The sequence below is a fragment of the Crocuta crocuta genome, unplaced genomic scaffold (assembly GCF_008692635.1).
Source record: "Crocuta crocuta isolate KB4526 unplaced genomic scaffold, BGI_CrCroc_1.0 scaffold331, whole genome shotgun sequence".
NCBI classification, from domain to species: Eukaryota; Metazoa; Chordata; class Mammalia; order Carnivora; family Hyaenidae; genus Crocuta; species Crocuta crocuta.
In genome coordinates, this window is record NW_027531015.1 from 1,517,384 (window position 1) to 1,543,590 (window position 26,207).

At 35.1% G+C, this 26,207-nt stretch overlaps 1 protein-coding gene across 1 annotated transcript in view; it reads left to right on the top strand.

Annotated features, from left to right (window-relative positions):
- AFG2A (AAA ATPase AFG2A) overlaps nt 1-26,207 on the top strand; it is a 325,989-nt gene that overhangs the window by 65,980 nt on the left and 233,802 nt on the right. Inside the window, exons 12-13 of the mRNA XM_077770901.1 lie at nt 19,487-19,540; nt 21,354-21,433. Of these exons, the coding sequence (XP_077627027.1) occupies nt 19,487-19,540; nt 21,354-21,433 (134 nt within the window). The remainder of the gene's footprint in view (nt 1-19,486; nt 19,541-21,353; nt 21,434-26,207) is intronic.

Below are 26,207 nucleotides of genomic sequence, written 5' to 3' on the forward strand. Positions count from 1 at the left end.
TACTTTAGGGCCAGATATTAATTTTTTAAATTAACTTTTATGTAATATCATATATCCACTTAGGAAATATACATATATAAAACCCTAAATCCTTTAGTAGAATGGACTTTATCACAAAAATATGTACTTCAGTCTGTTAAATATCGAATTCATTTCATAAGCACATGATAAAAGGCTTTGTTTTGATAGTACCAGGGAATATTTTTCATAACAAAATATTTTTCCTATCTTAGAACATTAAACTCCTTGGCAGTTTCAGAACATAAAATTTATTTCAGAATAGAGTCAATTTCTTCCTTAAAATTTTTTTGGAATAATGTTTAGATATGTTTAGCTTATTTGTTTTTTAAGAATCAATATCTGTATAATCACTAGTATTTGCACATTTTTGATTGTCATTTTTTGTGGAAGATACTGGATACTGAAGATATGGGGAGGGAAGATTTTCACTCTGATCAGTTATGCTGAATTACAACTACAGTTTTAAAGTTTGCAGGTTTGAATGTTGGAATAATGAATGATTTTGAAATTTCAGAGACGTCTTGATTTCTCATTGGTCCCTGTCCTCTTATCTCATGGCAATGATCACGGCCATTTTACTGGCATTTCCTACTTGTTTTCCTGTCATCTCCATTTTTCTGTGCCTACCTTGTTATTCCATACTTGTATATTTATAATCTTTGAATTTTTTCTGTCTATTGGATATCTGAAACTTATTTAATGAGACCTTTAGACAGTTTTATCTTTTTATCACTGTGAGAAAATGATAAAAAGATTCTTTGAAAGGCTTATCTTGGACACTGTTCATGTAAAATAACCAGGAATATGTTAATTGAGTTTTTTCATTAAACTCATGTTCATTTTTTTCTTTAGGTCAGACACAAAAAAGATAAGTGACGTTAAGAAGTTTTCTTATTCACCTGGGTTCATACTTGCTTAGAGATTATTATATATCCTACTTACTAATTTTTATTTAACTTTTTTTTAGAAAGAGTGTGTACATGAGTAAGGGAGGGTCAGAGTGAGAGGGAGTGAGAAAATCTTAAGCAGGCTCCATGCCCAGTTTGGAGATCAGGACCTGAGCCAAAATCAAGAGTCAGACACTCAGCTGACTGAACCACCCAGGTGCCCCTACCATGGATTTTTATTCCAAATACAGTTTAGTATAATTTGCCAGTATTATTCAGTTTTTGCATCTGGGTGGAGAATATATTTAAGGAACAATGAATGCTCATTTTACTGTTTCTTAGTTTTCTTACATGTTTAAAAATTTCCAAAAGAAAAAGTTGGGCACATGAAAAAATTGTTTTTCTTGATATTTTCTTTGGTCTTTTCATTTTGATCTGATTATTGCTTGTGAGAAGAGTTTAAAGTAGCTATATCATACAGCTTATGTATGCAGAAATAAATTCAAAGAAGTTGGGAATTTATATTCTTAATAGTTTCACTTTTCTATGAAGAAAGTGGCTTTTGGTGGCAACATATATGTTTCTTTTCCAAGGGATTTAAGTGTTAAAATTAAATTTGAGCTTTTGAAATAACAAGTCTTACACATTTTGAGAATGATCAGAAAAATGTAGATAGACAAATTTTGTAGCCAATTGGAAAATACAGGTATCATGGGGCGCCTGGGTGGCTTAGTCGGTTAAGCGTCCGACTTTCACTTAGGTCATGATCTCGCAGTTCGTGGGTTCGAGCCCCGCGTCGGGCTCTGTGCTGACTGCCAGCTCAGAGCCTGGAGCCTGTTTCAGTCTGTGACTCCCTCTCTCTCTGACCCTCCCCTGCTCACGCTGTCTCTCTCTCCTAGAAATAAATAAAAAAAAATATTTAAAAAAAAAAAAGAAAATACAGGTATCTTACATGTATTGAAGGAGAAACTCCCTAACATTTTTTAAAATAATTTAGCATTAATTCCCAAAGTAAAGAATTTAAAGACTTTAAACATTTCTTTCTCTGAGTTTATGAAAGAACCCATTAGCTTCCCCAAATATCTTTTCTAAACAGTGATTAAAGATGTAAACTCTACTCTAAGTTAAGACTTCACCTTGGCTTGTGTAGACTCTTAATATCTTTGGGCATTTATATGTGTTCCTGTGTAGACTGTATTACCTGATATGTGCTTAAATTTAGTTTGTCATCTGGGTCAATTATATCAAAATATTTTCCAGTTGAAATTTCCTCTCTGCTTCTCTTTTGGTTTTGTCTGGAGTGCTGTAATAGATTAATTACCCTTGTGTAGTTGGGCTGCTTTACTTTATGAAGAACTTTTACTGATTTTGGAAGAAGGGTGGTAGGGCCTCTGACAGGAATTTTCAGCAAGTTCTTTATTAGCTGTTATTGGTGTATATAAGAATATAATGAGCTCAGGGTAGGCTTGACTTTTTGGGGGAAATTTTCTTCTTATACTTGTCCCAGGGAAGAATTGTACAAAATACATCGCATTTTCAGGAAACTCTGTAATTTATTCAAAGCATTCACAATTCAAAGTACTTAACTATTCTTTATATAACTTAATCCCCTACTATTCTGTTATCAAAGGTACAAAATAATCAACTTGGTAAGTTCCAAGTTTATCTTTCAGCTTTTGTTTTTAAATTATGTGGGCCAGTTTATAAATCATAGAGCTTCCATTTTGCAGATACTGTGTGGAAGACTGCATAGATACACCTCTTTTATACTGAATGCTTTAAGATTAGTTTCTAGGATTACAAATAAGTGTAATATTGTTTAAGAAAGTAAAATGACTTTTCCAAGGTCAGAGTTGTAGTGATGATACTGAAATTTGATATCAGGACTTTCTTACTCCAGAGTCTAAACTCTGAACCACTGTATTATACAACTTTCCATTTTCTTTTTTTTTTTTTTTAACTTAGTGTCAAGTGGTTTTTTTCATTAATTACATCATGTTACTGGCAAAGGTAGTTCAGGCAGTTTCTATAGGGTAGATTTATAGAAGTGTAAAGATGTTTCTGGGACATAGTCCAAAAAAATTTGTTCCTGCATGACGAAGAAAACTGAAAAAGATAACATGGCTTTGGAATAGAAGTTGGTTAAATTAATAAGAAAGAGTAATCACTGCCAGAAAAACAGGAACCTGATGAATAAAATAGAAGTCGATAGAGCACATGACTCTTAATTTTAGGATTGTGGGTTTGAGCCCCACTTTGGGCGTGGAGCCTATTTAAAAAAATAAAAAATAAAAAGTATATGGAAGAGACTAGTGGTTGAATAATGTGGTGTTTGAAATTTACATATTACTTTATAATTTGTGCTCTTGAAATTGTGTTACAATGAAAAAGAGCACTAAGCTAGGACTCAAGTTAGCTTTGGTTTGATTCCTAACCCTTGCACTTTTTAGTTCTGTAGCTTTAAATAAATTCAATCTTGGTTGTTTGTTTTATCTGTATAGGCTCATTGAGAGGATTAGTATATTAAGAAGTAAGTGAAAAAGTTTTGGTAGGGCTTAGCTATTCAATTTCTTATGTGCAGGCTGCAGATAGTTATGATTTCCTGTCAAAGAGTACAGTATAGAAAGGGGGTAGGAGAAGAGCTACTTGATAGTGGAGAAACCTGACAAACACTACCTCAGCCAGGTGATCAAGGTTAACATCTTCAGTGATTAGTCATGTTGATAGTGTGTACTCTTGTGTGATGTGGCAAGAATGGCACTTTATTTCTGTGATCTTTCTCCCAAACACTCATAATCTATGACTCAGTAAAACAGGCAAAACCAAATTGAAAGATCTTCAAAAAATATCTGACCAGTACTCCTGAAACTGTCAAGGCCAACAAAAATAAGGAAAGTCTGAGAAACTCACAGCAAAGAGGAACCCAAGGAGACATGATAGCTCAATATAATGTAATGGTGGTTTTCTAGATGAGATCCTAGAGTAGAAAAAGGACATTAGATAAAAACTAAGGAAATCTGAATAAACTATGGACTTTAGTGAACCATTATTGATGTATTAATTGCTTATAACAAATGTACTATACTAATATATGGTATTAATAATAGGGGAAATTAAGTGTGCGGGGGATTCAGAGTGGTATATATAGGAACTCAGTACTATCGTAATTCTTCTGTAAATCCTAAATTTTACCAGAAAAGGGCTATTAATTAAATAAAGAGTTTTTATGGTCAGTATCACAGATCCAGACATATTATAGACATTTAATGAATATAACTGAAGTTAAAAAGACTGGCTCATAGTTCTGTAATACATTGTACAGAAAGAGTGGAATGTATGGAAGGAGAAAAATCGTGGGGGAGATTGCTAGTTTCTAGGGTAAGGACTTTGAGGAGACCTTGTTTCCTATTCATCATCCCCCTGTTCATCGTGATAATGGAAAGTTCCTGGGAAAATAAAGCCCTGAGAGGAAATTGGCTGGGGAATTTGGGCTTGGGGCTTCCATGAGCTTGCCTATTTCACTGTAGTTCTCAGTTGAAGTCTATAAAGGAGTGTGTTGGTTCTGGCCCCAGATCCAGACCCTAACATTATAAAGAATATTTTCTTTGAGTGTTTGGGTTATTTTTTCTTTCACCTTAGATATAGCTTCTAATTTAGAGTCTCACCAGGAGTCATGTCCATATTCATGCCTTTTGTGGACCCTAACTCTTTATTCTCCTTCTGTAAGTTTATTTGGGCTCATCTAGAGTCTGATACCTTTTGAGATTCTGTTTAATTTCCTTTAGGTTTTTTTTTTTTTAACTTTAAGAATTCCCTCTACTTTTCTCCAAATAGTGTTGTTTTATATGCCCCCTATGCTTACATTGGCAGTTATTTGCATCATTATTAAATAAAGATATATACTTAGTTTTTCATCACTGTTTGAATGGCTTCTAGAGAATAATTAATAGTTATCCAGTATTAGGACAAAGAGAATAATGTGCTATTGTCAGTAACACAATATTATGCAGAAGTTAGATTGGATTTACTTAAATCTAGCATTATTTGTACACTATATAAGCTGATATGTTAAAGTTGAAGCATCATATGGTAAAACTGCATCTAAATAAATTTTGGGCTTGTATCAGTAAACCTGCTATGTACAAAAGGTGTCTTGACATGAAAATATTGTATAACATTTGGCTAAAAGCCAAAAATTACAATAATGTGAACTATAATAACAAAACTTTTAGCATTCTGAATCTAAGAAGACTTAGACTTAAAAAGAGAAGAATGCTCTCAGACTTCTAAGATGTTTACTTAATAATAGAAAATTTTTTTGGGTTGGTTTAATTTTTTGTTCATGGATTCCAACTGAGAGGGATTAGTTGTTTTTTTCTTCTTTTAATTCTCTTTTGAATGAAATTTAATTGAAGTTGAAATATTTTAATTTCATGTTTATAATGTTTTAAAAATTATTTATAAATGTTTTACACAGTTGTGTAATTCAGATTTTTAAGCTACTTTTGTGTGTTCTGTGTTTCTATACATGGTAAACAAAGATGCAGTAGATGGGCTCCTTGCTGTCTATCAATTCATAATTTAGTAAGAGAGACATCTGACTAAACAATATAATGAAATGAGTAATATTTAGAATCTTGATGATTAATTATGAGAGAAATGAGAAAGAAAGAGAGGAGTCAAAGGTAATTAAAATTTTTACTTTTAGTGACTAGCAGATCGAAATATTCTAGCTTGGAAAAGTTAGCCCATGAGGAAGAGAAGCAGATTAGAGGTGGGAGAGCAGAGACCAGAACGGGAGTTAACGTAGGGAGTTGGAAAGGCCGTTAGAACAGTATGGCACATATGTCCAAAAGGCCATTGTAAGTATGCGTTTGTAGCTCAAGAGAAAGGTCATTTTTAGAGATGAAAGCCTGGAAGGTGAGACCCAGTGTTTGCAATTCTGCATTTAGCGAAGGAGATGGAGAATGACTGGAGTGGTCAGCAGTCATCCAGAGGGTTTTTGTGGGCATGTGTACGTTCACACTTTACAGCTGGATGCATTGTAGTCAGCATGGTGGTGCTGTGCAAATTCTGCAGTGTGTCATTTTTGTTTCCTGAATGAATAAATTGTGGGGAGGGTTTGTGTTGTACTTTTTTGAGAGGAACAGCTTGAATTCTGTTCCCTTGTCTGCTAGCCCCTCTCCCTTTTTAGGGGTTTTATTTGCCCAAGGCATTTCTTGCATAGTACCTGATGCCTGTTTTCAAACCCTTTGAAGTGCTTTCCCGAAATGGCCTTCTGTATGTGCTGATGCTGTACTTTTTATTAATTTTCAAGATCCATTACTCATATTACATATATGTAATTCTATCACACGTGAGTTTGGGTTTTTATGAGCATATTCCATAACATTTAACCATAGTTAACACTTAAGGTTAACTTGCCTTCCCTAGACATTTTAGAACTTATAAAAGCTTAGTTTGAATTGTAATAGCCAAAAGCAACAGGCAGGTGTCAGACACATTTAAAAAGCCTTTGGGAAGACTAGAAAAAAACCCAGTACTGATTAAAGGGGCAAAATTGCAAGAGCATGAGGTATAAATGTTATATTCGAGTTTGTGACTTGATATGGTGTAAAATCATGCAATAGTAAAAGATAAGTCAGATTTAGTTTTAGGATTAATAGCATAGCTGGACAAATGTCTTTACATGTATTTATGTTATATTAGTTTAGTAAACTTGAATGCTTGAAATCTTAATCATGGAAACATGAAAACACTACTCCAAAATAAGCCTATTTATGGTACTTTTTAAATTTTTGGTAGTTTTTCTTGATCACCCTATGAGTGAAGCAAATTGTCTAGGCAGGTGAAATGTGGCAGCACTAACATACCACAGTTATTTGGTAAATAAAACTGGAAAAGAAATTACCTTATCTAGTCGCATCAACCCTATCTATTCTATGGATTTATGTATTACTTTTTTAAAGAGTTACAAAAACTTATGAGCAAATGTGGGACTCATAGGCCATGCTATACATACCTAACCCTCCTTATATGTTGATGTAAATGTTCTCTTGTTTATAATGGTTATCACTAAAATTCTTATTTTCAAATAACCCATGTCATCAGCTACTTATAGAGAATTAAACTTTGCACTTGCCGCTTATTTTGCTTCCACAAATACCATTGAATTTGAATTGTTGGTACCATGTAAAATCTTAAGGGCATGTTTCCTTTTTTGAAAATCCTTTATTTTTAAAAGAGCTTGGAGGGGCCTTGGGGTGGCTCAGTTGGTTGAGCATCTGGCTTCAGCTCAGGTCATGATTTTATGGTTCATGGTTAGTTTGCGTGTGTGTGTGTGTGTGTGTGTGTGTGTGTGTGTGTTTAATCACTTAAAATTGTTTGTTTCCTGCTTCCTGGTCTCAGAGTTGGGCCTGGGCCTCAGGGACATAAATCTCGATGCTGTCTGCACTCTCTGTGGCTGAGTTCTGCTGCATGGAGCCCACTTGGCCACCAGCAGTCTCTTTTGGGCCTCCTGACACTACTTGTCCCCAACAACGGAGGCCTTCTCTTGGCTCACTGCTGGATTAGATTTAGCTGGTGTCTCTGGAACTGGAATGGGTGGTTTCTTCTCTTCCTTCCTCTTCTCTGGCTCTTGAGGTGACAGCTCAGAGCCTGGAGCCTGCTTTAGATTCTGTGTCTCCCTCTCTCTCTCTCTCTCTCTGTCCGTCTCCCTATCTCTCTCAAAAATAAATAAATACAAATTTAGAAAAATAAGAAAATAAAATAAAAGGGCTTGGAGAAAATAGAAGACATTATAGTTTTTAGAAAATATAGTTTGGGAACCAGTATCCTGCATTTTTATCATTTCTGCCATTTAACTTTATCTAGGGCTTTTAACATTTCCTTCAGCTTCTTTGTGCTTTGTTTTCCTTAGGTTTTAAGTGAGGCAATTTAGACTAAATAATTCTTAAAGCCCTTCCACTAACAACCTTTTTAAGTTCTCACAATGCTTATATTCCAATCTGTTCCTTATCCTTTCTTCCTGTTGGTTGCTAAATTTTTAGGGCATTTCCTCTGTCAGGTGTAATGGTTAAGAGACTTGCACACCAGTTCTGCCATTTATTAAGCTGTGTAACTGTGCAAATTACTTAAACTTTTTTCCTTTATTTTTTATTTTTCTGTAAAGTTCTATTAATAAGAGTATCTACCTCTGAGGACTGCTATAAGCACTAGGGAATAATATGTATCAAACGTTTAGCAAGATTTCATGAAATTAGTTAATTGTAGTTGCTACTTCTGATTTTAAGAAATGGATATTTATTTGGCTTCAAATGGAAAAAAAAGTATAGCATCATAGCTTATGATTCGTTAAATTTTCAGTTAGAATAAAATATATATTTCTTTGAAATGGAATTTAATCTTTTGCAACTCTTTGTACCAGAATATAGTGATTTTTGGCAGTTTGAACTTTAAACTCAAAATAGACCTTCCGTGGTTGTGATATTACCTTGACTTTATAGAATTCTAGACCCATGTAACATATCAGTGCAGCTACTGGGTTGCATTTTACAGACCAGTCATCTAGGTAAGATTCATCAGTGTGTTATTCTATTCAAAATCGTTATGTTCTGTAGGGACCCTACAGAGGTCTTTTAATTACTACTATGACTTGTTAGTAATACTTGAATTATTCCAACTCATATTTTCTTTATAGCACAGAATTCTTTTTTTTTTAATTTTATTTGATATTTTTATTTATTTTATTTTTTTTACAAATAGTTTATTGTCAAATTAGTTTCCACATAACACCCAGTGCTCATCCCCACAAGTGCCCTCCTCCATGCCCATCCCCCCTCCCCCCCACATCCATCAGTCCTCAGTTTTTGTCAGCATTCAAGAGTCTCTCATGGTTTGNATAGCGCAGAATTCTTAAGTTATACTTTCAAATCTGGTTGTTGTTTTTCCCTATGTCTTTTGTTTTTTAGAAGAAAAAAAAAATTGCTTCTTATTCATAAGTTTCCTGTAGCTTACCTCTATGTAGTAGAGGAATACCTCTTTACTGGTTGAGGTCATATGCCATGTGTTCACATTTTCAACATAATATTAAGTCTGTTTGCCTGTACCTCAGATATTTAAAACATTAATCTTTCCGTTATTGGTAGCAGGATATTGATATTGTGTTCTTAGAGGTCATAGTCTTGTACTTTTCAACCCTGATGTTCAGGTCATCTTTTTTAGAACCATAATCTGTAGAGAACAGTAATCATTTTTTCCAGATTCTCTAGCTGCTTTCCTTCAGTTAAACCAGATAATTAGAAAGCAGCATATATGCACTGTATATATTTCCTCAATTTAAAGATACGTCTTCACCGGATTACTCATTTATGTCATGCCCTGGACTTTATGGAGAGTTGCTGTAAGAATAATAATAATAATAATACAGACATGATAATAATTACTTTAAAAATAACATTCACACCAACAATTTCCTTTCTGATTACTATCAGGCCACACTTGCCTAATTAGTTACCCTAAATGAAGTAACATTCTGCATAAAAATTTCTCACCCTTTCCTCACTCTATCTGCTCTAAATCCCCTCCCCCCAAAAACCCATTTGCCTAATTATCTAAAGGATACAGTAGTGCTGATTCATAAGGGCATATGTACCCCAATGTTTATAGCAGTGCTATCAACAATAGCCAAATAATGGAAAGATCTAAATGTCTATCAACTGATGAATGGACTAAGAAGATGTGGTATTTATATACAATGGAATACTACTTGGCAATGAAGAAGAATGAAATCTGGCTATTTGCAGCAATGTGGATGGAACTGGAGAGTATTATGCTAAGTGAAATAAGTCAGAGAAAGAAAGATATCATGTTTTCATTCATATGTAGAATTTGAGAAACTTAACAGAAGACCATAGGGGAAGGGAAGGAAAAATAAGATAAAAACAGAGGGAGAGGCAAACCGTAAGAGCCTCTTAAATACAGAGAACAAACTGAGGGCTGATGGGGGTTGCGGATGGCGGGGCAGGGAAGATGGGAGCTGGGCATTTGAGGAGGTCACTTGTGATGAACACCAGCTATTGTATGTTAGCAATTTTTTAAAATGTTTTATTTATTTCTGAGAGAGAGAGAGAGAGCGTGAGTGTGAGCAGAGAAGGGTCAGAGAGAGAGGGAGATACAGAATCTGAAACAGGCTCCAGGCTCTGAGCTAGCTGTCAGCACAGAGCCCGATACAGGGCTCGAACCCACAAACTGTTAGATCATGACCTGAGCTGAAGTCGGATGCTTAACCGACTGAGCCACCCAGGTGCCCTGTATGTTAGCAATGAATCATGGGAATCTACTCCCAAAGCCAGAACTACATACACTGTATGCACTGTATATTATCTAATTTGACAATAAATTATTAAAATAAATAATTAAAAAAATATGCCAAAATAATAAAGTATGTCTTATTGAGTGGGGTCTGCTTCTTGTTTCATTCTTTCTTAACTCTTTGTCTACGGTCTCCTTTGGGTAAAAAAAGTAATTTATATTGCAAATGAATAGCACTTTCTCGATTTATTTGACTTTGTATCTTATGAACAAGCAGACATTGTTTTGCACTGAAGTGCAGGACTAAAAATGATGGTGTGAGGTGAAACCAGGCAAAAATGATCAGTGGAGAATATTAGAACAATTACGGATCTTTAAAAATTTGGCAAAACATTAAGAACTCTCTTACTCTTGGTTATAAATGTATAAGGCATTGCATTTTGGCTGTATAACAACAGTTTTCTTGCCGGTCTCCCTTCTACCAAAGTGTCTTAGTCTAGCCATTTATTTATACTTTTAGAGTCCCACTTGATGAGGACCCTGCAGTTTATTTACCGTTGTTTTTATTTTTTTTAATGTTTTATTTATTTCTGAGAGAGACAGCATGAGCAAGGGAGGGTCAGAGAGAGGAGACACAGAATTCGAAACAAGCTCCAGTCTCTGAGCTAGCTGTCAGCACAGAGCCCGACGCGGGGCTTGAACCCATGCACCGTGAGATCATGACCTCAGTCAAAGTCGGACACCCAACTGACTGAGCCACCCAGGTGCCCCAATTTACTCTTGTTTTAAATTATAAATATAATTGGCATGCAGTGGGGCCAACTAATCTTCAACCAAGCAGGAAAGAGTATCCAATGGAAGAAAGACAGTCTTTTTAGCAAATGGTGCAGAGAGGATTGGACAGCAACATGCACAAGAATGAAACTGGACCTCTTTCTTACACTACACACAAAAATCAATTCAAAAGGGATGAAAGGCCTAAATGTGAGACAGGAAACCATCAGAATCCTGTATGAGAAAACAGACAGCAACCTCCTTAACCTTAGCTGTAGCAACTTCTTACTTAACATGTCTCTGAAGGCAAGGGAAATAAAAACAAAAATTAACTATTGGGACTTTGTCAAGGTAAAAAGCTTCTGCACAGCAAGGAAACAATCAACAAAACTGAAAGGCAACCTGTGGAATAAGAGAAGATATTTGCAAATGGCATATCAGATAAAGGGTTAGTATCCAAAATCTATAAAGAACTTACCAAACTCAACATGAGAAAAACAAATAATCCAGTGAAGAAATGGGCAGAAGGCATAAAGAGACACTTTTCTAAAGAAGACATCCAGATGGCAAACAGGCATAGGAAAAGATGCTCAACATCGCTCATCATCAGGGAAATACAAATCGAAACCACAATGAGATGCCATCTCACAATGGTTAGAGTGGCTAAAATTAACAACTCAGGAAACAACAGATGTTGGCAAGGATATGGAGAAAGAAGAACCCTCTTGCAGTCTTGATGAGAATGCAAACTGGTACAGCCACTCTGGAAAATAGTGTGGGTTCCTCAAAAAATTCAAAATAGAATTACCCTATGACCCAGCAATTGCCCTACTAGGAATTTATCAAAAAGCTACAGGGATGCTGATTTGAGGGGGCTCATGCACCCCAATGTTTATAGCAGTGCTATCAACAACAACCAAATTATGGAAAGAGCCCAAATGTCCATCAACTGACAAATGAATTAAGAAGGTATGGTATATATACACACAATGGAATACTACTTGGCAATGAAAAAGAATGAAATCTTGCCATTTGCAACATGGATGGAGCTACAGGGTGTTATGCTAAGCAAAATAAGTCAGAGAAAGACCTATCACATGATTTCACTCATATGTGGAATTTGAGAAACTTAACAGATGACCTTGGGGAAGGGAAAGAAAAATAAATTACAGAGAGGGAGGCAAATCATAAGAGACTCTTAAATGCAGAGAACAAACAGGGTTGATGGGAATGGGAAAAATGGATGATGGACATTGAGGAGGGCGCTTGTTCGGATGAGCACTGCATGTTGTATATAAGTGATAAATCACTGGAATGTACTGAAGCTAAGACTACACTGTATGTTAGCTAATGTGAGAATAAAAAAATTGGCATGCAATGTTATACTAATTTCAAGTAAGTAATACAGCATATTGTTTCAACAATTCTATACATTACTCATTGCTCATCATGATAAGTGTAGTCACCGTACATTATTACAATATTGACTATTCCCTATACTGTGCTTTTTATCTCCATGCCTTACTTATTTTATAACTGGAAGTTTATACCTCTTTATTTCACCCATTAATGAATTTCAGGTTTAGGGTTTTTTTTGTTGTTTTTTTGTTTTTTTTTGGCTATAAAAAGTGCTTCTGTAATATTCTTATGTGTGTCTCCTTGGGTGTGTGTGTGTGTATGTATATATATATATGTCCAAGGGTTTTTCTAGGGTATATATACCGAGAGGTTATTGTCAATGAGCAACTTAAACATTACTAGATATTTGGAAATTGCCCTCTTTTAAGTATCAGTTTTTTCCCTTAATGTTTTGATCACTTCCTAATATTTTGAAGTCTAAGTTTTTTACTCACCAATCATGTCATTGATATTTTTGATATTGACAGAAATGAACGATTTCGAATTGTGTGAGATTAATCTAGATCAGAGGTCAGCAAATTACACAGCCTTTGGGCCAAATCCATCCTGCAGCTTGTTTTTCTAGCCCTCTAGTTAAGTATAAATTATATATATATATTTTTTAATTTTTTTAAATGTTTTATTTATTTCTGAGAGAGAGAGAGAGAGAGACAGCGTGAGCAGGGAAGGGCCAGAGAGAGAGGGAGACACAGAATCTGAAACAGGCTCCAGGCTCTGAGCTAGCCGTCAGCGCAGGGCTCGAACCCACGAACTGTGTGATCATGACCTGAGCCGAAGTCGGATGCTTAACTGACTGAGCCACCCAGGCGCCCCTAAATTTTATATTTTTAATGAGATGTTAAAAGAAAAAAGAAAAATATGTGACACAGGCCGTATGTGGCCCATAAAGCCGAAGTATTCATTGTCTGGCTACTTATATTTTGTCTTTCTTAATTCCACAATATTTGAGAAAATGCCTTCAAGTTTATTTACCTCGCTGATGGCTAGAAGTGTAAGTTTTGTGTTCCTATCACATAGTCTAACCTGTGTATAAAAACAAGCTTATAAAACGATTTGGTATTAAGTTGTTGCTATTTCTTCAAAGTCTTAAAACATGATAACGTTCTGCTTCAGCATAACCAATATTTCTTTGTCTTCATTGAAGTTAAATCTATTTGGGGCTACATTATATAAGAAATTAAGATAAATCATTAGTGTTGAAATTAGAATCATGAACTCTCTACTATTTTTGGGAAAATAAGCTTAGAAACAATTTCATTGTGTAAACATGATTGCTTGGAGACAGTTTAAGTACCAATGTATAAATAATTGCTATACTAATTATAAAACTTAGTCATCAAAAGCACTGTTGATGCAAGTTTTCTTAATAACGTGTTTGCTTACAGATGGTCTATGTGTTCCCTGATTGTTGGTAGATTTCAGTCTGAGAAGTACGTTGTATATTAGATATTTTATATGTCATACTTATGTTTTTCTTATATATGCCCCTAATTAGCCTCCAATACTGATTTTTTAGATTATGTATAAGCTATTGCTCTGAAATAATTTTGAAAAGATTCTTTTTAAAGAAAAGAGGAAGAAAACAGACATAAGAAGTAGAGGAGCAGTTTTTTGTTTTGTTTTTTAGGGAAACAATTAACTTTGTTAATATTATATAAAATTTACTAATGCATCATCCTAGATTAATAAAAATAATAATGTAGAAAGATAAAACTGCCTTTCTCATTACTTAAGGATTTTATCAAATAACTCAACTGAACCTGACTAATAGCAGTGTCCTTGGGGCACTGGATTTTATCAGCTGAACATTGAGATACTCTTCCTATTCTTTTCTTAGTCTTATCCTTGACTATTCCACCCTGACTCCCACATGTTCTAATGTACTAATTTGTTACCATACTGTCATATTTCAGTATTTTTGAAGCACTTATTGTGGAGATAAGTATACAGAAACAGTATTAAAGATGGTCTCCTTTTCATCAAGCATCTTCATAATTTGAAAGACTCTTTTACACTCATAGGTTTTGTCCTAATGTCCCTTCTCCTTTCTTCTTTTGGATTAGCTGAGTGTATTTTGTTATCTTCTCTTATCTCCCCTATTAATAGCTAAACTTCTTTGTTTTACTTAAAAAAATATGCTCGAGTTTTATAGTATACAAACTTAATTTATAGCCTTCCTTTGAATAATACTATCCTACTTTACATATACTGTAAGATTCTTAAAATTTATTTTCTTTTGTGCTATATTTGTTCTGTATTTTCTCTCTTCTTGTGTATAAACCCCACAATATATTATTACTTTTGCTTTAGATGGTCATTTATCTTTTATTTTTAAATATTTATTTTGAGAGAGAGCACAACCAAGGGAGGGGCAGAGGGAGAGAGAGAATCCCAAGCAGGCTCCATGCTGCCGGTGTAGACCCCAATGTGGGGCTCAGTCTCATGAACTTTGAGATGATTACCTGAGCTGAAATCAAGAGTCAGATACTTAACTGACTGAGACACCCAGGCACCCCAAGATGGCAGTTGTCTTTTTAAGAAATTAATGAGAAAAGGAAGATCTTAATATTTAGTCACATATTTATCATTTCCAACATTCTTCATTTCTTTGTATTTGATACACTTTCCCTTCTGGTTTTAGAACTCCTTTAATATTTCTTGTAGTGGAGATTTACTGGTGATAATTTTCCTCAGCTTTTGTTTATTTGATACAGTCTTTTGTTTGACTGCAGTTTTTAAGGATATGCTCTTCTAGCTTCACAGTTGTTTTTTTGCAGTACTTTTGTTCTGCTGTCACCTGGCGTGTATTGTTTTGGATGGGAAGCCAGTAGTGATTCTTTTCTTTAGATGTAATGTGTCTTTATATTCTCTGACTTACTCTTAAGATTGTATCTTTATTGTTGGTTTCCAACAACTTGGTCTTGATGTACTTGGTATGATTTTTTTCCCCTTATATTTGAAGTTTGTTGAACCTTTTACTTCTGTGGTTTCATTGATCTTATCAAATTTATATATTTTTGTCTGTATCCTTAGGTTTTTTTCTTGATCTCCATTTATAATGATTTTTATTTATTTTTTTAAAAATATTTTTAAGTGTTTTATTTATTTCTGAGAGAGAGAGTGAGCCGGAGAGGGTCAGAAAGAGAGGGAGACATAATCTGAAGCAGGCTCCAGGTTCTGAGCTAGCTGTCAGCACAGAGCCCGACGCGGGGCTTGAACCCACAAACTATGAGATCAAGACCTGAGCCAGAGTCGGATGCTTAACCGACTGAGCCATCCAGTCGCCCCAGTTATACTGATTTTTAATTTTTATATGGTTATACAAATTCCTTTAGTCATTTCTATTCAGTCTTTTTTTTTTTTTTCTGTGCTTCAGTTTGAATAGTTGCCCTTTCTTCAAGTTTACTGATTGTTTCACTGCTGCAGTTATTATATTTTAAGACCTTGTCTGCTGTTTTTATCATTTCTATTATTTCTGGGTGTAACTATATTGAATCTTTTTGAACTTGTCTCACTTTAAACTTTCTGTCTGGATCAAGTTGGGATTTTTTTCTTCTTGGGTTTGAACTGTCTAAACTTTATGGAAAGTTTGCAGGCGTAGTCACAAATAATTTTTTTTCCTTAAAATATTTGAGATTAATTTGCTATTGTATGTTCCATCACCCTGAATACTTTAATGTGTACTTCTACCAAAAAATACATTCTGTCACATAGCCATAGAGCAAACCATTAAATTAGAAAAGAACATTATTTTTCCCATATATGTTTTACCACTTGTGCCTGTACTCTTTTATGACGGAATGATCTGGTCCATAATCATGTGTTCTATGTATTTGTCATGTCTCTTAAGTTTCTTCAGTACCTCAGTCCTTCCTTTACTTTCATGACATTGACATTTCTGAACATCACAGGTTGTGTAAAATATCTCTCAATTTGGGTTTTTCTCCAATTTACTCATGCTTAGATTCAGATTTTTCATAGAAATAATGTTATGTTCTTCTCATTGCATCCAATCAAATGATACTTGATTTCAAATTGTCCCATTACTACTAATGTTAACTTTGATTATGATGGTGTTTGCCAATCTTCTTCACTTTAATATTACTGTTATCCCCATGAAGTTGATATTACTTTGTGGATAGTTACATTGAGACTACATAAATATCTTGTTACTTAACATATGTTGCATTTATTTATATTAATTTATATCTTGATCAGCTCATGAATTTCTGTGCTATTCAGTGGATCACGTTCATTTACCAGCATTTATATTGATGTCTCATTTTATCACTTCGGCCAGGTGGCTCTTCTAGCCTGGCACTGTGTGCTTTGGACAGTTTCACGTCTCTCTGAGCACTTTCTTGCAGTAAGATTTCCAGACTCATTTTGTACTTTGCCTGTCCCAGCCTTGGAATCTGCCATTTCCTTAAGAGGTTCTGATGACTTTTGGTGGAGAATTTGGAAACCAAGTTTTTAGAATTTAAAAGCCAGGCTCTGGGTGCTAGGTGTGCTTATTGCTGTCGGGGTATGGCTGCTCTTGGGTTATCCCAGGGAGTAGAGCTCAGGAATACACACACACACACACACACACACACACACACACACACACCTATATTTATTTAGCTACATATATTGAACATTTTGAAATTATAGTGATAATTCCAATTTCAGTTCAATACAGCAGAATCATTCTTGTTGTCTTTATTTATATGTTTATAAGTCATTTAATAGGGAGAAGCCTGGCTACTATCATCCTTAATTATTTGATCAGTCCTTCCTAATATAATTCCCCTTTATTACCTCTGCTGCTTTTCTTTCAGAATAAACATGCCCCTCACCCCACTGACTTCAGCAACCTCTGCTGGGCTGCTCTTCCCCAGGTGTGCTTTCTTACTCCATCAGGGTTCTGACTCTGAGTACCAGGTCACCCTGTTGCTTCATTGCTTTCTTTATCCTGCTCTACTCCTCCATGTTCTTTCTTGACATCTTCCCTACTGTATGCCTGGCCACACCCCAGTCCTTGAGGATACCTGCATTACCCCACTGGGGCTGCAATATTCTGTCCGAGATTGCACTAGGCTGCCTTCTCCTGTGGACACTTTCCTCAGTCTGCTTTGCTTCAAAACTCCATGCAGCTTTTCTCCTTCCTATGAGAACTCTCCATACCATTCCCCTGTTCAAACCCTTCGGGAATGCCCTTCTCACTCCACTCAGACTGACCTCATGTTGAGCCACCCTTCCATGAGGAAGTTCTCCTTACTGCCCTTAATTTCTCATACATAACGTTAGGTGACTGCCACCCCTACCTCTGTGCTGGTTTCCACTTGTCCATCTCTGTTCCTTCCAACCTCCCTCCGGCCAGAGCAGATAACTCCTGTAGAACACAGTCTCAGGACTACCCAACTAACCCTCAGAGTATCACACTGTAATGATCCTTGTCACCTTCAAAGTGTCTGTTCATTCAGCCTCTGTTTGAATCTCCCTTCAGGTACCTGCTACTCAGCACTTCATCCAACTGATAGAAAATTTCTTTTCCCTTCTTGTGTTTGGGTATTTTAGATAGGGTACCAAGTATGAAAAGTAGTAAAATTCTTATCAGTTTTTACTAACTGGCTGATAGAGGAGAATCCCTATAAAAATCTTGGTCTCAAAATGATAATTGCATATCACCAATTCAAAGATGTGTGTGTTTTTTGTTTTTGTTTTGACATTTAACTTATTTTAAGAGAGAGACAGCCTCCATGCTCAGCACAGAACCCAACTCAAGGCTCTGTCTCATGACACAGATCATGACCTGAGCCAAAATCAAGAGTCAGACGCACAACTAACTGAGCCACCCAGGGTGCCCATCGACCTTGAACATTTTTGAATGTTAACATTTTTTTCTTAAATATGTAAAATATTGTGTATGAAAAACAGTGGGCCTTTTTTTATTGCATACTATCTACTTTTTCATGATACATAGTCCTCACATCACAAGAAGTCATGGGATATTAAAAACAAAACAAAAAACCCCTGTTGTCCTGAGAACCACAACTGTTCCCTTCACATACTAGTATTAAAAAATACTGAAATATGACAATATGGTAACAAATTAGTACATTAGAACATGTGGGAGTCAGGATGGAATAGTCAAGATAAGAATAAGAAAAGAATAGGAAGAGCATCTCAATGTTCATCTGACAAAATCCAGTGCGCCAAGGACACTGCTATTAGTTAGGTTCACTTGAGTTATTTGATAAAATCCTTAAGTAATGAGAAAGGCAGTTTTATCTTTCTACATTATTATTTTTATTAATCTAGGATGATGCATTAATAAATTTTATATAATATTAACAAAGTTAATTGGTTTTATAATGCCAGACGTCTTTCTCAGCTGTGGAAACTTTCAATATACTCATTTAAATCAACTGATAGGAGCATATTTGGCCCTTCATATTCTACATGGTCAAGTCAGGTGAGAGCAGAGAGTTTGAGAGTGGCATTTGTATAGGAAATGAGACTCAAGAACTGTAAGATAGTATCATGGATTACATGATTTCCATTTAATTCTTAGGAATTATCATGGAGTCATAAGAAGAATAGCCCAAGGTCTTGTCTCTTGTCAGAGAGTGCCGTTGATTAGTGGACTGGGATCCAAAATGACATGTAGACCTATTCAGAATCAGTCACTGGATAGACCTGGGAATAGTTGGATGGTATCTCTTTGTTGGTCTTCCAATTAGACTGTTCTATCTTCAGTGCCTAGCACCATGCCTGATATATAGTAAAAAAATATTCATTGATGAATGAATGAAAGACAGATGAAGATGAGGTCAAACTATTATGTTTAGTCACAGCTTCTCCTTTGTATTGATTTCTAGTGTCTGGAACATAGAATGGCTTTAATATTTGAGGCATAAATAACACCCAGTGAAAATAAGTATGCTAAAGGAGCCAGTTTAATTAAGAGCAGATTTTTATTTTTTTCCCTCTGTTTCTTCTTTGATGTATTCATTTTCTCTTTCATTGAAGTACATACATGCGGTTGCATTTTTATAAGGACATTGAAGAGTTGTTTTCTTTTCATGCAGGGGCCTGAATTAATGAATAAATATGTTGGTGAATCTGAAAGAGCTGTTAGAGAGGTAAGATGGTCTATACCTTAAAATGGAACTCTGCATATCCAGAATCACCCTTCTGTCTTTCTGTATGGTTTCATTTTGTTTTGGGTTACTGATTCTGAAATTTCCAAATCCAAATTCTAGTAGTATATTTTATTTTCAGGCAAATATTATTTTATTATTTAAAAATACAATTTTAATAATTGTATTACAGTACTTTGTTTTTGTCTTTAAACATCATAATATTACCAGCCTTTAGTTTTATCAAAAAAAATTTTAACAACTGCCAGAGTTTCACTTAAAAAAAAAAAGTACATCTATACTTACAAGGAATGCTGGATCTTGTAATGAGAGTTAAATCCTTTAAATTATGTAGTCCTTTAAATCAAATGAGTTTAGTATACAGAATTTTCACTTTACTCACATTTTGATTGTTTTACCTTTGCCTAGTGATTTAAACATTGTATTCCCCCTCTTGTAAGATTTAAAGCCAGTGCCTGATTTATTTATTTATTTATTTATTTATTTTTGAAAGAGAGAGAGAGAGAGAAAGAATGTGTGTGTGTATAGGGGAGGGGCAGAGAGAGGGAGAGAGAGAGAATCCCAAGCAGGCTCCACACTGTTGACGCAGAGCTTGGTATGAGGCTTGATGTCATGAGCTGTGAGATGATGATCTGAGCTAAAATCAAGAGTCGTCTTAACCAACTGAGCCACCCTGGTGCCCCAAGCTGGCGCGTGATTGTTAGGCTACTCATTCATATCGTGGAAGCTACACAACTTGTAAATTCTTGCAAAATCAGGGCACTTGGACTTAGGTAACTATAGCAATTTGACCACAGGTTTTGGCTTGCTAAGCAGAGATTAGTCTGCCTCACACAGACAGCCTATATTCTTCCAGAAGCTAAGCAAGGACAAGAACACACAAACAGCAATGGAATGGATGGTCTCCATTTATGAATATCTGGGTGGCAACCCAAGAGTATTAGAAATTAGAATACTTCATTTTTCATCTGAGAAAAAAAATTTAAGTTAAGCATTTTCAGTTTTCATTTCTTTAAAATGTAGACAGTGGCAAGTGTAGGAAAAGTTACCTAACAATGATGGCATGATCATTGATTAAAATAAGAAAAGGCAATGTTTATTAATTATTAATGCTTTGGTAACTGTTTTGAATTTTTATGGTCATGATCTTTGTGACCAGAAAATGGGGGCCTACGTTACAGGAAGTACACATTTGGATTTCTTTCTGCCTATGCTGACTTTTTCCAGCCTGTTTTCTTATGTTGCTCCCATAGCTGTCTGGCCAGTCCCTAGTGTTGATAGTCTGATTGACTTCTGGCCTAATCAGTTTATGCTCTTCCAAGTTTTGGTCATTTTTCTTGTCCTAGCTTTACATCAGCCATTACTTTCTCGTACTGTCTTCAGAGCAATGAGCAAGAAGTGTGGTTTTTGAGTTTATGGGTATTTTATATGCTAAGCTATAACTGATTTTACATGTTTATGGCTTTTCTTTTAAACATGTGTTTATGATAGTTAATAATAGCTGTCATTTACTGAGCTCTTACTATGTTCCAGGCACTGTGCTAAATGTTTTGCATTCTTTTTTTTTAATTCAATTCTTAAAATAATCTTCTGAGGCAAGCATTTAGCATTATCTCCATTTTATAGATATGGGAATTGAAGTTTAGAGAAGTAAAGCTACACGCTGAAGGTCATGATTAGGCTGGTTGACTTGTACATAATAGATTTAGTTCTTAACATAGTTTTTAAATTATAGCCAACTGCAGAGTTTCTGAAGTTTGCTGATCTTTAGTTAATATGGTACTCTTTTTACCAGATCTTCCGAAAAGCGAGAGCAGTGGCTCCTTGCATTATTTTCTTTGATGAACTTGATGCCTTAGCAGTTGAAAGGGGCAGGTAAGAAATATTTAATAGGAATGCAATTAAATATCAGTGATTACATAGTAGAGAATACAGCATTTCATATATAAATTCTATTTATTAATACATTTGGCCTACATAAAACATTTTTTAATTCATGTAGGGTTTTTCTCTTATACCCAACTATTTCAGGTTATCATTTTATAATACTTTCATATACCTTAACAAAATTTTCTAAATATGTATTTATTTTGAGAGAGAAAGAGAGAGAGAGATAGAATATGAGTGGGGGAGGGGCTGAGAGACAGGGAGACACAGAATCCAAAGCAGGCTCCAGGCTCCAAGCTGTCAGCCCAGAGCGTGTCGTGGCACTTGAACTCATGAACCATGAGATCATGACCTGAGCCGAAGTTGGACGCTTAAACAACTGAACCACCCAGGCACCCCCGTATGCTTTTTAAAAATTTTAAACATTCATATCCATTTGGGGCATTTGAGTTAATTTTCAAAGTTTTATTATTTACAGATACCCCTATTTCCAGAGACCCCTAACACTGCCTCAGAATTTGGGTTGTTATAAACAATGATAAAAACTATAAACAAAACCCCATAAGAATAATTATACAATACAGTGAAACCAACTATAATAAAAGGTGTTATTATTCACAGATTTTAGTATTCTCTGGATTAGATCATGTTTCCTAAAATAGAGTTACAATAGAATAAAAATTAGTATTACTAGTTTTATTCCTGAATCTCAAGCAATAAAGATTATTTATATCATTTCAAATAACATGTATATATGTATACAGATGTATATATGTATATGTGTGTGGATGTATATATGTGCATGCACATGTGTATATCAGAACTATTTACAAGTATGATTTTTTTCTTCTACAAATGTTTAGAGGTCCTTTTAAGGGTTATGTGCTATAAGTGCTTTATGTAGAGAATGTTAATGTGTGTGCTTTGTGATAGCTTCCTGATGTACATATTTATTAGTAAAGTTTTGCTGATGATAATTACAGTGATGGTAGAAGGCACCTTGTAGGTCCCCAGTGTTGAAGTCTGTAAGAGGCATCGATGCCCTCTTCCTTCCTGGGTAGAGCTGCCTCATGAGATCAGAGTTTAAACTGTCATTATGAGACTGTTGAAAGGGGTATCCTGTCCTGCTCTACAACCTACCCATTCAATATCCTGCAAATCGCTATCAGTCTTTTTATTTTATGAGTTGACATACTTGGACTCTTTTATCGCTTCTGAGGTAAGATGCCACAAAATGTTACAGATAGCTCACGTTCACCCTTAACTTGAAGAGAAGAAAAAGAAGCTTGAGTAGTTTGCTGAAGTAGTGTGACCTGCCACATATTTGTGACATCAGAGACATTTTTGGAGCGTAAAAAAGGAACAGGGTAGGATACATTGTTTAAATATGAACCAGATGGGAAGTAGAGTATATAGCAGAGTTCTTATAAAATGCTTGTGAAATAAAGTGGTTTGAGAAACCAGACAAGGCATTTGATAGAAGTATCCTGGTTTTTTTTTCTTTTAAATGTTTTTTTATTTATTTCTAGGAGAGAGAGAGAGAGACAGCATGAGCAGGGGAGGGTCAGAGAGAGAGGGAGACACAGAATCCGAAGCAGGCTCCAGGCTCTGAGCTGGCAGTCAGCACAGATCCTGATGTGGGAAAAAATATCCTGGTTTTGCAGGCAATTTGGCTCATTAGGAATTGGGTGCAAATACATTAAGAGATGCTAATGATTTACAGCCTCCAGAAATCGTTTCCTCTAATAGTCTTAATCATGTTGTGTATTGGTACCCCTCTCTCCCTCAGTGGCTTCTTCAAGCCAAATACAAATAAATTCTGTGTTGTTTCCATTCTGTGGAAAAATTTTTGGTCACATTTGTTGACATTTCAGAAAACAGAAGTGAGGCTGATAAGCAAACATAATGCTAATAGTCCAAACTAGAGATTTTTGGTTGTACCTTTAGTGCACTAAGCCTCATATAGATTGTGTTTTTAGCCATATGAGTCTCAGGGAGAGTGATACCCTGTTTTCTCTTCTTTGTTTCTAAATTGTGTGATGGACCAACATTACCTAGAAAGCAGTTGTTTTATCTAAGTAGAATGCTGGCACCTAAAAACTAAAACATATAAAGCCTTCACATGTATATTTTTGTTCTTCAGCTATTTGAATTATACATTTTCTAGAACTTGAAAAAAACAGCTATTGATAGATAATGCAAAGTATAAAATTCCGAAGATACTAAACCCATATTATGCATTGTTAGAGAAACAGAAAACATAGAAAAATTAAAAATTCCATAAACTAGGAGGCATTTATACATAATATTGTGATGTAGAATAGTTAGTGCTTTCATTTGTTAAATGTTCTTATGTTTTCTGTGATAACATTCAGATCAAACCCATATGACTAGTTCAAAATTGACAGTGCATGAAAAACTTATTAAGATTTTAATTTCTAAACTTAAGATGTTTAACAGATTGAGCAGAGAATTATGATATATGCCAGTCCTTATTATCTTGTGTGACAAATTAATTATATTGACTATTTGAAGTTACTCAAATTAGCCATGAAACTGAAGTTTGCCACCAGCAGGCACGTTGTAAAGCATAGGTATATTGTTCGCTTAGCTTTAGAAATATTTGTGCTTTCATAATGAGAGATTTTCATGCTTATAGAAGTATATGATTACAACCACTATTTTCTCCTCCTCTCTGTCCCATTTAAGTTTCTCTGAGACTTGAAAAATAAATAAGCCTGATGTATTTTTCTGTATGCCCATTTAAACTATGGGTGTTCTGAATGAGTTGAAGGAAATGTTATAAGATTCCTTTTACAAGGTGTTTTAATGATCTCAATAAAATTTGGGAAAATTGAAAATATTGTTAAGGTAGCAGAGCTCTTTGGAAAATAGGTATTATGTCAGGGAGTAAAGCACCAAGGTAGGGAAGGACTAACAATGATATTAGGTGATATTCATTTAGTGCATATTATGTACTAGAAACTGTTCTAAGTGTTTTACAGGTAATGAAAAAACTCACAGAAATGCCCCTGCATTAATGCAAGGTAGGGTATTTTACATTTGGCAATTGGCCCCAGTACTCTGCCTCACCTCCCAGCAAGCTTAAATATTTACCCTTTTCAAGGTCATAGTGGAGACAGAGGAAGCTGAGCAGTAAATCATCAGTCAGCCTTATCTTAGGCAGCAGTCCTGTACTGAGAAGTAGAGAGGTAGAGAATGAGTCCCCATATACTATATTCTCTTAGTCCAGTCTCCTCTGATAGAAGAAATGGCCACTGACTAACCGGGAGATGCCTCGAAAAACTTCCTCTGTCTAGGACATTCCATCTAGTCAGGGGATCCTCAGTCATCCTCATTAGCTGACTTTGATTGCCTGGTAGTGCCAAACTTCAAGCAGAATAGCAGCACTGGGATTCAAATGTAGGTATTTCAGCTCCAGAGCAGATATACTCTGAGCCACTTTTCAACTCAACTACCATACCACAGATTCCAGGATTCCAGGTGTAAGTAGTTAACTAAACTTTCAAGCTTGTATTTATTGTTCATTGTCCCTGTGACTTACTTTAGTAATGACCCAGTTTGTTTAACTGGGCTGTTGTTAGATTCCTTTGCAGGCATTCATTCATTCACCTGTTCGGTAAATATTTACTGAATGTTCATTCTGCAACAGGCTTTATGTTGGGGATAAAATAATGAACAGAGCCTAGGGCAATTTCCTTACCCTCTCTATGCCTTTGTTTCTTCATTTGTAAAATGGAGATGGTAGTAGTAACAAATTTTAGGTTGTTAGAATTAAATTCACATAAATGCTTGACACAGCCTAGCATTTTAGTAAGTGCTTAAAAAACTTTAGTGTTTCTTATAATTTCAGCATAGACATAAGAATAATACCTACGATTATTATCTCCATATATGGATAGAACTATAGTAATAGATATAGAGATGGATCCTGTCCCAGCAGAGATTACATTCTAGTGGGTGAAACTGAAACACTTGGGAAATTAGAAAATGTATTCTGTGGATGATGGGCACTATGGCATTTTGTCAATGTAAGATGCCTTCATTTGTAAAACACATGATTATCATAGGTACCATTACTGAAGGAAAATGTAGCTGTAAACTGTGTTACAGTGCTGAGAAGTCAACAACTCTCAATAGACATTCTGACCTCAAACATTTTGAAATATGAAAAATGTTTGTATCTTAGACATAGAAAAAAGATAGTATTGTTATTTGGGAGAAAGAAGATTATCTGTTCTTGTTTATAAAAGCAGTGCTATTAAATAAAAAATGTTCTGGATATTTTATGAATAGAATATAAAAAAGTTTATTTAAATACATAGAAAAATGAAAAAGATGAAATGCAAGTTAAAAGCAGACTGATGGAATAATGTCTTTTGTGAAGTATTGGGGAGTGTGTGATGTTAGTAACTACTTATATACTTGTTATTGCACTTAATAGTCCAGAATTGGTACTTGAAGTGGTTGGGGAAAAAAGTAAGAAGTTCTTACATCTTTCATTGAAAATGAAGGTTTCAGGCTTAGCGGCATTCTGAAAAGAGCTCTGAATTTTAAAATAATGATCAGGAAATGGAAGATCCTTTTTTACAGCATATCCAGATTTTAGGTAAATACAGTGAATACATGACACTATGCATTGTGGATGAAATTTTTGTGGGCTTCATTTCTCTAAATGACACTCTCAAGGAAGGTTATACATTTTTAAATGCGATATATGGTAGTTTTAAAAATCTCATAA